The 15,835-nt window shown below is 51.0% G+C and overlaps 1 protein-coding gene across 2 annotated transcripts in view; it reads left to right on the forward strand.

Annotated features, from left to right (window-relative positions):
- Nucleotides 1–9,581, forward strand: part of CAPRIN1 (cell cycle associated protein 1) — a 48,794-nt gene extending 39,213 nt beyond the window's left edge. For both annotated transcript variants that reach the window (XM_077287014.1, XM_077287015.1), the window contains exon 18: nucleotides 8,941–9,581. In XM_077287014.1, coding sequence (XP_077143129.1) covers nucleotides 8,941–9,030 — 90 coding nt within the window. In that variant the 3' untranslated portion in view covers nucleotides 9,031–9,581. The remainder of the gene's footprint in view (nucleotides 1–8,940) is intronic.
- The last annotated feature ends 6,254 nt before the right edge of the window (nucleotides 9,582–15,835 follow it).

Genomic DNA, 15,835 nt, shown 5'->3' on the forward strand with positions numbered 1-15,835 from the left:
GCTCCCAATCACACACAAATTGTCGTACATCCGTGGGGCACATGTGAAGAAACTGATCCTTGACCATAAGATCCTTTAAGTCCTCAAAACTGTTAACCGAAAGTCCCCTAATCCATTGGTGGAACGTGGTCCTCAAGGTGCTCACAACATCCGCATAGTTGTCAGTTGATCCACGTTGCAGGTTCCAGAACTTTCTCCGATACACTTCTGGTGTCAGGTTGTATTTCCTGATCAGGGCCTCTTACTCTGTCGCCTCATTGGGGGACACAGGACCATGGGTGTTATGCTGCTGTCCACTAGGAGGCGACATTATGCATAATCTGAAAAAGATTAACTGTGGCTCCTCCTGTGCAGTATACACCCCTGGACGGCATCAGCCTTCTCCAGTTTTTGCTTAGTGTCGCAAAGGAGGCACACCTAAAGATTTTTACTCCTTTTTACTCCGTTTCCCGTTTTCCGACGGGATTACAGATGAAGAAAAGAGGGTCTCCTGTGAGACCCCCGGCATGGCTCCTTCCTCGGCCCCCTATTATGGGGTGCCCAGTTGAAGTTGAGATGGCTATTCCCCATGCTGCTCCTTCCCCAACCTCTCGGGTGTTGGTTCGAAGTCGAGACCCCCCTCCTTCCCCAATTCCTTTTGGTTTCTGGGTTGAGGTCGAGGCGAGGATAAAGGCCCCTGAAGGTGTGTGACAAAAGCACCCTCCCTATCCCCCTCTGGGGGTATTAGGTTGAGACACCTCAGGTAAGGCCTGTACAGGCAGCATCCTACAGCTCCCAGCAATGGGCCAGCACACTGCGCCTGCATCCAGGGACAGCCAGCCCAGCTGCGGGCTCCTGTCGGGGCCGGGGGGAGTGCAGGCAGGCATGGCACATACAGACACAGGGTTCCCTGCGTCCCTGTCTCTGCGGCAGCACCAGCTCTATACTGCCTCAGGGGGACCCCAGCCGGGCTCCCCCTTCCGCTTATAGCCCCACCGCCATCCTGCCTTCAAATCCGGAGGGGTCCGGTTCAGATCCGACCCCCTCCCGGACTTTCGCGCCGGCCTGGAGCCCTTCTGGGCCTCAGGCATCTAATTTAGGCCCCGGCTTCGGCCTAGCTGAAGCAGCAGCCTCCTCTCCGCCCCCCGGCCCGCCCCCCGGATGACAAATATGACACTCTACAGTGTCATACAAGGGGCGGATCGAGACAGAAAGGGCGGGTTTTTTATAGCCTTGCCGCCTTTTTCCAGCTCTCCGCCCCCTTCTCCTCCTCTCTCCTCTGTCTCTGCAGCCATTTTCGGCTGCAGATTAACCCTGCATCTCCCGGTCTGCAGGACCAGGCAGCCAGTCTCCGGGGGGCACAGGACTGTGGATTTTCGGCGCTGGACCTAGGGGTACACTGGTGGGGTAAGATCACAGCTGGGTTATCTTTACTCAGCTGTGAATCCATATTACCTATAAGGCTCCCCTGTAGGTTCTCTACCCCTGTAAGGTCCATCTGCTGGCAGCACTTCTGCACTCTGTGCACTATGCCGGGCTCAAGGTCTAAGAGAACCAGGCAGAACTGCTATTATGCATTCTGCACAGCCTGCGGGACCGCTCTCCCCAGTAGCAGCACGTACCCGCATTGTCAGAACTGTATACAAACTACTGTGTCACAGCCTCAAGAAGCCCCTGCCAATGCCTCGGTGTCTAATGCCACACCGGAATGGGCTACTCAGTTATCGCAATCTATGACGCAGTCTATAGATAACCTAACTTCCACATTGCTTCAGGCTCTGCAGGGTCATGCCCCGGCTATGACCGTTACCCAACAACGGGAGAGCTTGACTCAGGAACAAGATGCCCCTGGCACATCCACGTCTAGGTCAGGACGCAAGCGGATCCATAGATCAAGTCCATCTGCGTCATCCCATAGCACACGGTCATCCCCCTCTAGGGAGAGACACCGTTGCTCCAGGTCATCTAGACCGTCCCATTCCAGGGACAGACAATGCAGATCTCCGCAATCCCCAACCAGAGAAGGCCTCCTCCCCAGCTCACTCAGCAGGGGACGCCTCAGTGATACACAGAATTCGGAAGGCATCTGCGACTCTGATTCAGACAGAGAAACTGAGGGGTCCCTGATCCCAATCCCTCCTAGCAATACAGCGCTAGTTGAGGACATAATATCGTCCATCCATCGGGTGCTGGACATTTCTGATCCGCCACCAGAGGCCCCAGAACATCAGATTTCCTTTGAAGGACCTCTGAAGCCGCCTAAGGTTTTTTCTAACCACCCAGAGTTTAAGGCGATCCTTAAAAAAAACAGCTCTCACAGCCTGAGAAAAAATTCGCTAATCGCAAATATCTGGAGGCGAGGTACCCCTTCCCACAGAAGGACACCAAGGAATGGACAGATCCACCTGAAGTGGATCCCCCAGTCTCCAGGCTAGCAGCACAGACCCTCCTTTCACTGCCAGATAGCTCAACCCTAAGGGACGCAGCAGACCGGCAGGTAGAACGCATGGCTCGTTCAATTTTCGAGGCTGCAGGGGCATCCCTGGCTCCCGCGTTCGCCTCAGTTTGGGCTGCCAAGGCCATCCTGGCCTGGGCAAACAATTTACAAGCCTTCCAAGCATCCGCTCCTGAACTGTCGGACCAAGCGGTTCAAATTGCTGTTGTAGCAGATTACATGCTCCATGCAGCTCTGGATTCAGCAAGGGGAGTCGCGGGGATAGCATCAAACGCCATCACGATTCGGCGTATCCTCTGGCTGCGGGAATGGAAAGCGGACGCAGCCTCAAAGAAGTCCCTCACGCACCTCCCCTACCTCAGTGGGAGACTTTTCGGTGAACAGTTGGACACTATGATATCCAACGCCACAGGGGGTAAGAGTACTTCTCTTCCCCAACTGAAACCTAAACGCACTTACAAGAAGCGTAACCAAACTCGATTCCGATCCTTTCGGAATTCCTCCGGCTGGTCCGTCTCGCGTCCAGTACAAAATCGTAACCGTTCCCCACGCAGGGACAACTCACGATCGACGCAAAGGTCGGACAAGACCTGGCAGTCAAAAGCAGGCCAGTCTAAGCCCAGAGGAGGAAAATCTCAGACCTTCTCCTCCTCATGACTCACGGACTCCGGAAGACACCACACCAGTAGGCGGCCGACTTTTGCTCTTTCATCAAGTCTGGCTGCCTATTACAGAAGACAGGTGGGTCACGGAACTAGTGTCTTCCGGATACAAAATAGACTTCACCTCCAACCCACCGGACCGGTTCTTCCTCTCTGTCCCCCCAAAACCGCCAGCCAAGGCTCGAGCCTACCACCAAGCGGTCTCCTCGCTTTGTCAATCAGGAGTCATAGTACCGGTACCCACGACCGACCGTTTCCGAGGGTTCTACTCCAATCTGTTCGTAGTTCCCAAGAAAGGAGGCAGTGTACGGCCCATACTAGACCTAAAACAGCTCAACAAATATGTACGGGTCCGTCATTTCCGCATGGAGTCCCTTCGGTCCATCATTGCGTCCATGGAGAAGGGAGAATATCTCGCCTCCATAGACATACAAGACGCATACCTGCATATACCCATTGCACCTGCCCATCAGAGGTTTCTCAGGTTCGCAATAGGCCAGGACCACTACCAATTCGTGGCTCTCCCCTTTGGACTCGCCACGGCTCCCAGAGTGTTCACCAAGGTCATGGCAGCCACCATGGACGTCCTGCACTCCAGAGGCATAGTAGTCGTTCCATACCTGGACGATCTACTCATCAAGGCTCCCACCTTCAAGGACTGCGAGCTCAGCGTCTCAATCACAACCGATACTCTCAGTCGCATGGGCTGGTTAATCAACCTACAAAAGTCATCACCAACCCCGAGTCAGTCCCTGACCTTCCTGGGAATGTTATTCAACACCTCCAGGGGTCTAGTGCTCCTTCCCAAGGACAAGGCACTGGCTCTCCGACTAGCAGTTCGCACCCTCCTCCGCAAACCCCCTCGATCTCTCCGGTTTGCCATGAGAGTTCTCGGCAAGATGGCAGCGGCAATAGAAGCTGTCCCATTTGCCCAGTTTCACCTCAGACCTCTCCAACTAGCCATTCTCAAGTCCTGGGACCGGAATCCCTTTTCTCTCGACAGGGAGTTCCAGCTAACGTCGTCAACCAGGAGGTCCCTGCACTGGTGGCTCAAGCCAACCTCGCTAGCAAAGGGGAAATCCTTTCTCTCAGGTCAATGGAAGGTCCTGACCACCGACGCGAGCCTGACGGGTTGGGGTGCGGTGCACCTACACCACAGGGCACAGGGCAAATGGTCCCCAGCGGAAGCGACCATGCCCATCAACATCCTGGAAATTCGTGCCATCCTACTGGCATTGAGGGCCTTCCATCACTTACTGGCAGCCTCTCACATCAGGATACAGTCGGACAATGCCACGGCTGTGGCATATGTGAATCATCAAGGGGGGACCCGCAGTACCCAGGCGATGCGGGAAGTGTCACATATCCTCCGCTGGGCGGAGGACACAGGGTCGGTTCTTTCGGCGGTCCACATTCCGGGTGTGGACAACTGGGAAGCAGACTTCCTCAGCCGACAAGGAATAGACTCGGGAGAGTGGTCTCTCCATCCCGAAATTTTTCAACAGATCTGTCTCCGCTGGGGGACCCCGGATGTGGACCTAATGGCATCCCATTTCAATGCCAAGGTCTCCAACTTCATTGCCAGAACACACGATCCGCGGTCGCTCGGAGCAGACGCTCTGGTTCAGGACTGGACCCAGTTCCAGCTTCTGTACATTTTTCCACCTCTCCCCCTGATATCCAGAGTGGTGAGGAAGATCAAACAAGAGGGAGTTCCAACCATCCTCATTTAACCAGACTGGCCCAGACGCACATGGTACGCCGACATCGTACAACTCACAGCAGACGCCCCTTGGCGTCTCCCCGACCGCCACGATCTTCTATCACAAGGGCCGTTCTACCACCAGAACTCAGGGGCTCTCAATTTGACGGCGTGGCCCTTGAGACCTGGGTTCTAACCCAGGCAGGGCTCTCGGCAGATGTCATTGGAACCATGATCAGAGCACGGAAACCAGCCTCTGCCAAGATTTATTACCGTAACTGGAAAGCTTTCTTTACCTGGTGCGAATCTTGTGGCCAGATCCCACTCCCTTATTCCATACCAAAAGTACTTGGTTTTCTCCAATCGGGTCTGGAGGCCAGGCTGTCCTTGGGCTCGCTTAAGAGCCAGGTGTCAGCCCTCTCAGTGCTTTTCCAAAGGCGCATTGCTACCAAGCCGCAAGTAAGGACTTTCCTTCAGGGGGTTTCCCGATTGGTTCCCCCCTACAGACGACCACTAGAAACGTGGGACCTCAACCTGGTCCTGACAGCATTGCAGGAACCACCCTTCGAACCTCTTAAGGAGGTCCCGCTCCGCCTTCTTTCCCAGAAGGTGGTTTTCCTGGTGGCAATCACCTCGCTACGCAGGGTGTCTGAACTGACAGCACTTTCCTGCAGACGGCCTTTCCTGGCATTTCACCAGGACAAGGTAGTTCTTCGTACGGTCCCATCCTTCCTCCCGAAGGTTGTGTCCGACTTCCACCTCAATGAGGAAATTTCACTACCATCCCTTTGTCCGGTTCCGGTTCATAGAGTGGAGAAGGCTCTGCATACGCTTGACCTTGTCAGGGCTTTGCGTATATACGTGTCTAGGACTGCGTCCTTCCGGGGGTCTAGATTCCCTTTTCCTCCTTCCGGAAGGCGGCCACAAGGGTATGCCAGCTTCCAAAGCTATTCTTGCCAGGTGGATCAAATCCACCATACAAGAGGCATATCGCCTTAAGAATTCTCCTCTTCCAGCCGGCATTACGGCACACTCTACACGGGCGGTAGGGGCCTCCTGGGCCATTCGGCACCAGGCTTCGGCACAACAAGTGTGTAAGGCGGCCACTTGGACTAGCTTACACACGTTTACTAAACACTACAGGGTTCATACCCAGTCCTCAGCGGACGCGAGCCTGGGTAGACGTGTCCTGCAGGCGGCGGTGCCCTAAGTGTACGGGCCTGTCTGCACAATATTCGTCCATTGCTTCCCACCCAGGGACTGCTTTAGGACGTCCCATGGTCCTGTGTCCCCCAATGAGGCGACAGAGTAAAGGAGATTTTTGTGTACTCACCGTAAAATCTCTTTCTCTTAGCCTCTAATTGGGGGACACAGCTCCCACCCTGTTGCCCTTTCCGGGCTGTTGTAACTGTTGAGTTCTCATATTGTTTCTTGAGCTCGTACATAGTTGCCTTCTTACAGGCATAATTATGTTATTCATGTTACGTTCCTCCTACTGCTTTTGCACAAAACTGGAGAAGGCTGATGCCGTCCAGGGGTGTATACTGCACAGGAGGAGCCACAGTTAATCTTTTTCAGATTATGCATAGTGTCGCCTCCTAGTGGACAGCAGCATAACACCCATGGTCCTGTGTCCCCCAATTAGAGGCTAAGAGAAAGAGATTTTACGGTGAGTACACAAAAATCTCCTTTTTATGGCCTCATAGTTCGCATCTAGCTCTGGTGGGAGGCCAGCAAAAACATCCAGGGCTTTGCCTCTCAGCCCTGGGGTTAGATACTGTGCCCACTGCTCACGGGGTAGATGGTACTGCCTGCAAGTTTTTTCAAATCCCTGCAGGAAAGTATCTAAGTCCGTATCCTTCTCCATCACAGAGACGTTTTCTAGACGTGGTCTCCTTAGATTTACGTCCTGGGAGGGGGTTATCTGAGGACTGATACCCCGCTCTGTTTGAGCCATCTGAAGTTGGAACGCTCTGTCCCCCCGGCGTTCTGCAGCCTCTCTCTCAGCCTGTCGGTGCTGTAGAATCAGCTGCATGCGCAGATTGGGATCACTTGTTCCCAGCCGTTGTAAGTCCATTTGCAAAGTACAGTCCATAGGCTCCTCAGCACTGGCATTGCTGACACTTCCATCAGGCATCTCCGGTGCAAGAGCTGGCATTGCTGGGTCTCTCTGAGGTGGGCTCTCTCCTTGCCCAGATGTTCCAGCACTTTGCTCTATGTCCTGCTCGACCAAGGCGCGTATCAGCAGCTCCTTGGATCTGTCAGCTGTCTCTATTCATCTCTGCTCACAGAGTTCGGTCAGAGCCTCTTTGCTCTGCTTCTTGTACTGGGCTGCCATATCGATGAACAGCCTTTGCCAAATAAAAGAAAAACGGGGAGCGGAAACTGTTTGCAAGTATGTCTAAGTACTGAGTTGAACCTTGAATAACTGGTGCACTCTTCGCAAGGATACCAATTCTTTAGTACAGGGAATAATTGCTTAAACCATGCACTAATGTTCTAATAGAAATAATTCTATCCCACCGCTCTGCCGCCAATTGTCACGGATCCCTTCTCCGTGGTGTCACTTATTTGTCACGTGCCTGCTCTCACACTTGGGGTTGTGCCTGCAAGGGTTAATCTATCTCCCACTCTCAGTCCAGCATTCAACCTCTGTCCTATGCTGTAACAGGAGCATAAATCACACACCGACCCAGGCCACACACCCACTCATACACGCTGCCACCACTCATCGAATACACGGGTGATGAGTCCCAGAAATAATAATACTAATAAAAATATGTCTATCACTCATAAGGCTCACACACCTTAGGCTATGGATTCTTTTAGAACATTCAAGGTTCAACTTGTTAAAGTTTTATACTTTAATAACAAAAGGTTCAATGCTTACAATAAGAAAAAGGTATAAAAATATGATAATAAAAAGACATACAACTTATGCAAAACAGTATCAAAATAAACAGGAGAATCTTACAGAAATTATCTAACTGGTAGTTGCTTTCTGCTCCCTGAGGGGGGGTGAATGGAGTTGGTGGAACATATCAGCTTCTCAGGCTGCCCTCACATGTGAACACAATTCTCTGTCTGCAGCCTAAATTTATAACTTTGGTCTGGAGGTCAGGTTTCTAGACCGGCCCCTCAGATTAATATCATAATTGCTGGCTTTTTGATTGGCCACGGCCGCGCCCCCCATGAATACATTATTTTCTCTTGAGATATGTGTGGAAAGGTTCTCAGGAATAGATGCCCTCCGGCCGCAATTAGCATCTCCCCTCCAAGACCTAAGAGGTGCCAAATGTTACCTTCTTCTTGGCTCTAGCTAGACCTCCTGGTGGGATATGGAGACACAATTCCTACTAGTCCCAAGGAAGTACCCTAGGTGCGACTTGCCTTCAGGACAGATGTTACATTATCACTAGTCACACATATAACCCTAGACATAGGTCACTACACACATATAGATATATATATACACATATTTCACCACACCCATCCCTTGGCTACATCAGTAATCTGTGGCCGCTAGATGGGAGCCCTGAGGACCCCTTTCTTTTCGTGTCTGCAACCTTGAATCGTCTTTTTGATTAGCCAGTATGGCGCAACGTCGTGCTAGGTCGGAAGAAGAGCCGCAGATGCCGTCAGGAAGGAGGTGGTTTTTGAGACGGCAGTAGATTACTGACAAGGCCAGCAAGTCGAGTCGTAAACAAATAGGGGCAGCGGTGCTATTTTTCCACCTCTCACAGGTGACCAAAGGTAATCTCTAAGCTTTAGGAAAGAGTCAGACGGCCGTATAACTTGGGCAAGGATCGCAACGCAGAGCTCGGACTGGCTGGCGGCTCTCCTGACCTCAGCGTGACACACGTGTTTCTATGCACCCGTCATTCTCTGGTCGGGAGAGCCGCCAACCAGTCCGAGAACTGCGTTGCGATCCTGATCCGAGTTATATGGCCATCTGACTTTTCCTTTAGCCTAGTATTCGGGTCAGGCTGGAACGTAGTAGAATGCCAATAGCAGTGGAAGAAACAAACTTTGCATAGTGAAAAGGTTTCTGTAGAAAATGAAGTGAAAGATGCGTCTTCATAACTTGTCACCTGTATTATTCCCCGATAACACTGACCCGCTGTAATCTTCTCCTTTTTTAGGATGGCTACCAACAAAACTTTAAACGTGGCACTGGACAAGGAGGTCCTCGGGGCGCCCCTCGAGGTAATTCTCAAGCGATGCACTCCTAATACAGCTTCCAGGCGTCACTGTTTCAAGCCTGAGGAGCAGAAGGAAAACTTTTATGCCCCTACAATAACATGCCTAGATAACGTCGGCCACCAAAAGTCCCTCACCACATCTAGTGTGAGGTGTAGTAACTCTAAAGCCCCCTCGGGTGCTGAGCGAGACGTTCCGCTTTTTTTGTATAGGATCCATTGAAATCCACTGAGCATCAATTTAGCTCTCAGTTAAACACAAACAAACTTTGCCTTTTGCTAGAGTGACTTGGCTTTTTTTTTTTTTTTCTTTTTTTTTTTTTGTTTTAACAATCTCTCCTGAAAACTTGAAGTTTTAACTTAATTTTTTTTCTTCTTCAAACTTTAACTATTTTTTTTTCCCAACTAAGATGGGGCTGTGTACATTCATATTTTTTTTCTTCATTTTATCTTTTGCAAGCAAAAACTAAATAAAAATTTGTTTTTACCCCCTGCTATTACAGTTCTTCCCCCCCCCCCAAAAAATTTCAAACTTGTGAATTGTTGCTTGAGTTTCAAATAAAGTTGTGTTAACGTCAACTGCAGAGTTCTTTGTGGTCTGGTTTATTGAGCTCTGCTGTACTGCAGCACATCGTCCTCACGTCGTCTGCCTTATACAAAGCGTCTACAAACCACCATGCACAAGGATTACATCTGCAGAAATCACCTCAGCAGATCCTTTCAGGGGGCCGGTTAGGGGGTTGCACTACAAGTGCTTAAAGGATATGGATAACTTCAAAAACGTGGTGTTTTTTTTTTCTTTTAACCTCTTCGTACCACTGCTAATTTCTGTTTGTTTGTTTTTTTGTTTTTTCTTCCTTCCCCTTCTTCTCAGAGCCATAATAATATAATAATAATAATTTTTATTTATATAGCGCCAACATATTCCGCAGCGCTTTACAACTTATAGAGGGGACTTGTACAGACAATAGACCTTACAGCATAACAGAAATCACAGTTCAAAATAGATACCAGGAGGAATGAGGGCCCTGCTCGCAAGCTTACAAACTATGAGGAAAAGGGGAGACACAAGAGGTGGATGGTAACAATTGCTTTAGTTATTTGGACCAGCCATAGTGTAAGGCTCGGGTGTTCATGTAAAGCTGCATGAACCAGTTAACTGCCTAAGTATGTAGCAGTACAGACACAGAGTGCTATTAACTGCATAAAGTGTATGAGAACACGATGCAAGGAACCTGATTATGTGTTTTGTTTTTTTTTCTATTTTTAATAGGCCACACAGGGATAGTTAGGTTAATGCGTTGAGGCGGTAGGCCAGTCTGAACAAATGAGTTTTTAGGGCACGCTTAAAACTGTGGGGATTGGGGATTAATCATATTAACCTAGGTAGTGCATTCCAAAGAATCGGCGCAGCACGTGTAAAGTCTTGGAGACGGGAGTGGGAGGTTCTGATTATTGAGGATGCTAACCTGAGGTCATTAGCGGAGCGGAGGGCACGGGTAGGGTGGTAGACTGAGACCAGAGAGGAGATGTAGGGTGGTGCTGAGCCATGGAGTGCTTTGTGGATGAGGGTAGTAGTTTTGTACTGGATTCTGGAGTGGATGGGTAGCCAGTGTAATGACTGGCACAAGGTAGAGGCATCGGTGTAACGGTTGGTGAGGAATATGATCCTGGCAGCAGCATTCAGGACAGATTGGAGCGGGGAGAGTTTGGTAAGAGGGAGGCCGATTAGTAGAGAGTTACAATAGTCCAGACGGGAATGAATAAGAGAAACAGTAAGAGTTTTTGCAGAGTCGAAAGTAAGAAAAGGGCGAATTCTCGAAATGTTTTTGAGATGCAAATAAGAAGAGCGAGCCAGTGATCGGATGTAGGGGGTGAATGAAAGCTCGGAATCAAGGATAACCCCAAGGCAGCGGGCATGTTGCTTTGGAGTAATGGTGGAACCACACACGGAGATGGCAATGTCAGGCAAAGGTAGGTTAGTAGAGGGAGAGAACACGAGGAGTTCAGTTTTTGACAGGTTCAGTTTCAGATAGAGGGAGGACATGATGTTAGAGACAGCGGTAAGACAATCACTGGTGTTTTCTAAGAAGGTCGGAGTGAAAGCAGGAGAAGAGGTGTATAATTGGGTGTCGTCAGCATAGAGATGGTACTGGAAACCAAATCTACTGATTGTTTGTCCAATAGGGGCAGTATACAAAGAAAAGAGGAGGTGGCCTAGGACTGATCCTTGAGGAACCCCAACAGTAAGGGGAAGGTGAGAGGAGGAGGAACCAGCAAAACATACAGTGAAGGATCGGTCAGAGAGATAGGAGGAGAACCAAGAGAGAACGGTGTCCTTGATGCCGATGGAGCGGAGCATAGTGAGGAGGAGCTGATGATCCACAGTGTCGAATGCTGCGGAAAGATCCAATAGAGCCATAACTCCACATAGACATATGAGGGCTTGGTTTTTTGTGCGGGAGTTGTACTTTTGAAAATACTATTCATTTTATCACATAGTGTACTGGAAAATGGGGGGGGAAAAAATCCCCAAAAATGCAATTCTGACATTGTTTTTACGGTGCAGATTTTGGGGGTAACCATGACCATGCAGTATGGTTCTCCTCATCAATACGATTATGCCGATACCAAACATGTCCAGTTTTTTATTATTTTAGTGGTGGTGGGGGATCAGAAGGTTGCAAAAAAAAAAAAAAAAACTTTTGGGATTGTCGCCATTTTCCAAGACCCTTAACATTTTTATTTTTCTGCCTTTTTTGATCTGTGTGATGGCTTTATTTATTTATTTTTTTTTAAGGGGCAAGCGGTTTTATTAGTATCATTTTGAGATACGGTAGATGTGACTTTTTGATTGCGTGTTACAGCGTTTTTGGTGGAATAAATAAATATTTTTTGGCGTTCTAAATTTTTTTTTACGTTTAACTGATAGAGTTAATTATTTATTTTGATAGACTAGACTTTCCTGAATGTGGCGATACCACAGTGTGTATTATTATTATTAATATTATTTTTTTTTTTTATGTGTATATATATATCTTTATTTTTAATGGGGAGAAGTGGGGTGATTTTAACTTTTAGGGGTTTTCTTTTTCTCCTTGGCCTCATTGGGGGACACAGGACCATGGGTGTTATGCTGCTGCCACTAGGAGGACACTAAGTTAACACAAAAAGATTAACTCCTCCTCTGCAGTATACACCCCTTCGCTGGCCAGGATTCAACCAGTTCTTGCTTAGTGTCTGTAGGAGGCACTTGGGTCTGATTTTTTTCAGCCCCCAACTTTCTTATTTTATTTTTATTTTTCTGTAAATTTTTATTTTTTATCTAACGGAGTGAAGGGGGGGCGATGGATTCCTTTTTCTCCTTCGCCTCATTGGGGGACACAGGACCATGGGTTATGCTGCTGTCTCTAGGAGGCTGACACTAAGCTGAGACAAAAAAAGGTTAGCTCCTCCCCTGCAGTATACACCCTCATACTGGCTTCCAGACACCCAGTTCAAGCTTAGTGTCCGTAGGAGGCACACTGATTTTTATTCTCATGGATTTTTTCTTTTTAATCTATTCCGGACGAAGGGGGCGACGGATTCTTTCATGGTCCGATCTCCCCCGAACCAACAACAGGCGAGCACGGGAGTTTCACCTCTCCGTATCCTCTCCTGCGACGTGGGAGCCACTGCCTGAGCTGATCTTTTTTGGGGCGACGGTTTTTTCCCTAGAAGGGCACCGTTCTCCCCACTTAGTCCAGACGAGCACTGGTGTTTTCCTCCAGTACCCTCTTCTGCAGCCAGGCCTTTTTATGCCGGACTGCCCTGTCCACCAGGTTTCACCCTCGGCTGTACAGAGGCACTAGTACCCGTGGCGTCCGTGCGATATTCCCTGCATCAACACTGCATGCGGCTGATTCAGGGGTGGACGGTTCCTCTCCACCCCCCGTTTCTGGGGCTGGTGGATGGAGGCTTCCCATCCCCTGCACCGTCCCTGTCTTCCACCCCAATTACCTCAGTCCCGGTGTGCTGCTCCATCAGGGTAAGTGTCTCGGGGGTAGGGGGGGGTGGTCACTGGTCCGGCGGTCCGGAGGGCTCCCCATGTTCTAGTGGCACTCCTTATTCTTGGGCCTCTTGATACCGCGGCCTTCAGCGGCAGCGCGCCAGGCCGATGGTACAAATTTAGTCCCCGGCTTCGGCCTAGACGACCGGGAACCTGGCGCTTCCCGTTAGGCTCCGCCCCCTTTTTTCGCGTCATCGCGCGGCTCCGCCCACCTCTAGTGGCGCTTCTCGCTAGGCTCCGCCCCCTTTTCGCTAGGCTCCGCCCCCTTTTCGTGCCATCGCGCGGCTCCGCCCCCTTTTCGCGTCATCACGTGGCTCCGCCCACCGGTCCAGGCGCTTCTCGCTGTGTGCGAGATCTTCCCCCAGGTCTCGGCGGCCATCTTGGATCTCATATGCACGCTGCAGCACCAGGTCTCCCAGCTGCAGCGTCCCCCACGTGCAGCTCTGTGCACGCCGGCTGTCGCCTAGTTCTCCTGCCGCCTCCCTCTTCCTCGTTGGGACACAGGACCAGAGTAAGGAGACCGTCAGCTCTCTCCTGCAGTCTCGCTCTCGCTTCCCCTCCCAGGGAATCAGGCTAGCCCCTGGCATTAGTTTACACCATGTCTCAGTCTAAGACTAAGAAATCCACAAAGGTGCATTCGACCTTTTTTTCTGCGTGTACCACCTGCCAGGCTCCTCTTCCCCGCCCTCAAAGCTCTCCCCTCTGCTCTGCCTGCGATGCCCCAGGTGCCCAGGAGCCCTCCACCGCCACCGAGTCCGGTGTACCTAGCCCCCCCCCCCCGTGGGTTGTTTCACTTTCGCAGTCCGTGGATTTTTTAGCCAACGCCATCAAATCCATTCAAAATCCTCCCGGGGAACGGGGCAATCCGTTACAGGTCCTAAGGGATCCCTACGTAGCAGGGGAATCGTCTACCAGCAGGGGCCGCTCTCCACTTATAGAGGCACGGTCGTCCAGAAAACGGATCCGTACTACCTCTCCTGGGCGTTCACCTCGCCACTCAGTTTCTGGCAGCTCCACCTCTCGCTCACCCTCTTTGGGGGCTCGCAGCGTTCAAGACTCTGAACATGAGTCCGAGGTATCATTGGACCCGGAGGCTCCGGAGTTCAGAGCCACGGTTAACTCCCTCATTGTAGCAGTCAATCACGCGCTTAGGGTGGATGATGACCCTAATTCCGCTCCGGAACACGCGGTTTCTTTTACCAGAACCAAGCGTTCCCACAAGACTTTTGCCTCTCACCCAGCTTTTCTTGATATAGTCAAGCGTCACAGGGAGCGTCCAGATAAACGTTTCTCGGGTAAGAAGGATCTGGTATCGAAGTATCCCTTCTCAACAGATCTCGTGAAAGACTGGACGGATCCCCCTATAGTAGACCCTCCGGTCTCGCGCCTGGCCTCTAAAACACTTCTCTCAGTCCCGGACGGCGCTTCAATTAAGAGTCCCACTGAACGCCAGCTAGACTCCCTAGCTCGCTCAGTGTATGAGGCCTCAGGCTCTTCCCTGTCCCCCTCATTCGCCGCGGCTTGGGTGACTAAGGCAATGGTTTCCTGGGCGGATGCTCTAGCGAAATCTATTCACGAACAGGACCTCCCGTCTGAGATGGCGGACCTGGCTAAGCAGTTAGCCATGGCTAGTGATTATGTGATGTACGCATCTCTTGATGCGGCGAATTGCGCAGCATCGGCGGCCGCTAACGCCATCGCTATTAGAAGGACTCTTTGGCTCAGAGAGTGGCGCGCAGACTCCTCCTCTAAAAAATCTCTGATCTCTCTCCCTTTTCAAAGCGGGCGCCTTTTTGGCGAAAGGCTTGACCAGCTTATTTCCGACGCCACGGGAGGAAAGAGCAAGTTTCTTCCCCAACAGAGGCCCAAGGCGGCTTTCCAGCGTCAACCTTATTTTCGCTTTCGGTCCTTTCGTACCAGCCCAGCCTGGTCCAATCCTACCGGTCGCCCCAGATCGGACCGATCCGCTCGCACAGACAGAGACGTTCGCCCCTCCTTCAGGCCGATCCCTTCCTGGCGCGGAAAACCTAGGCAGCCCAGAACCAGAGGTTCCAGACCTCCCAGATTCCCGTCTCAATGACTCGGGAACGGCGCCAGTCGATACCACCAGAGTAGGCGGACGTCTACTCCTTTTTCAGCAGGCCTGGCTCTCCGTCGTTCAAGACGGATGGGTCAGGGACCTGGTATCGTCGGGCTACAAAATAGAGTTCTCCTCTCCTCCTCCAACCCGGTTTTTCCCCTCTCGTCTCCCCAGCTCGGGAGCTCAGTCTCGCGCCCTTCTTTGCGCTATCCACTCCCTCCGCCAGAGCGGGGTCATTGTTCCGGTCCCGGAACACGAGAGGTTCAAAGGTTTCTACTCAAACCTCTTCGTAGTGCCAAAAAAGGACGGAACAGTGCGCCCCATTTTGGATCTGAAACTCCTGAACAAGTGTGTAAGAGTCCGGCACTTCAGGATGGAATCACTCAGATCGGTCATCTCTTCGTTGGAAAGAGGGGAATTCTTGGCCTCGATAGACATCAAGGATGCCTATCTTCACATCCCTATTTTCCCGCCTCATCAAAGGTTCCTCCGCTTTGCCATTCTGAACGACCACTTCCAGTTCACGGCCTTACCCTTCGGTCTTGCCACAGCGCCCAGGGTATTCACCAAGGTCATGGCGGCTGTCATGGCCATCCTTCACTCGCGAGGAGTCGTCGTGTTACCTTACTTAGACGATCTCCTCATAAAGGGTCCGTCTTTCCAAACCTGCGAGTCAAGCGTCCACATTACCCTGGATTCTCTCTCGCGCC

This window comes from Ranitomeya variabilis, chromosome 2 (assembly GCF_051348905.1).
Source record: "Ranitomeya variabilis isolate aRanVar5 chromosome 2, aRanVar5.hap1, whole genome shotgun sequence".
NCBI lineage: Eukaryota > Metazoa > Chordata > Amphibia > Anura > Dendrobatidae > Ranitomeya > Ranitomeya variabilis.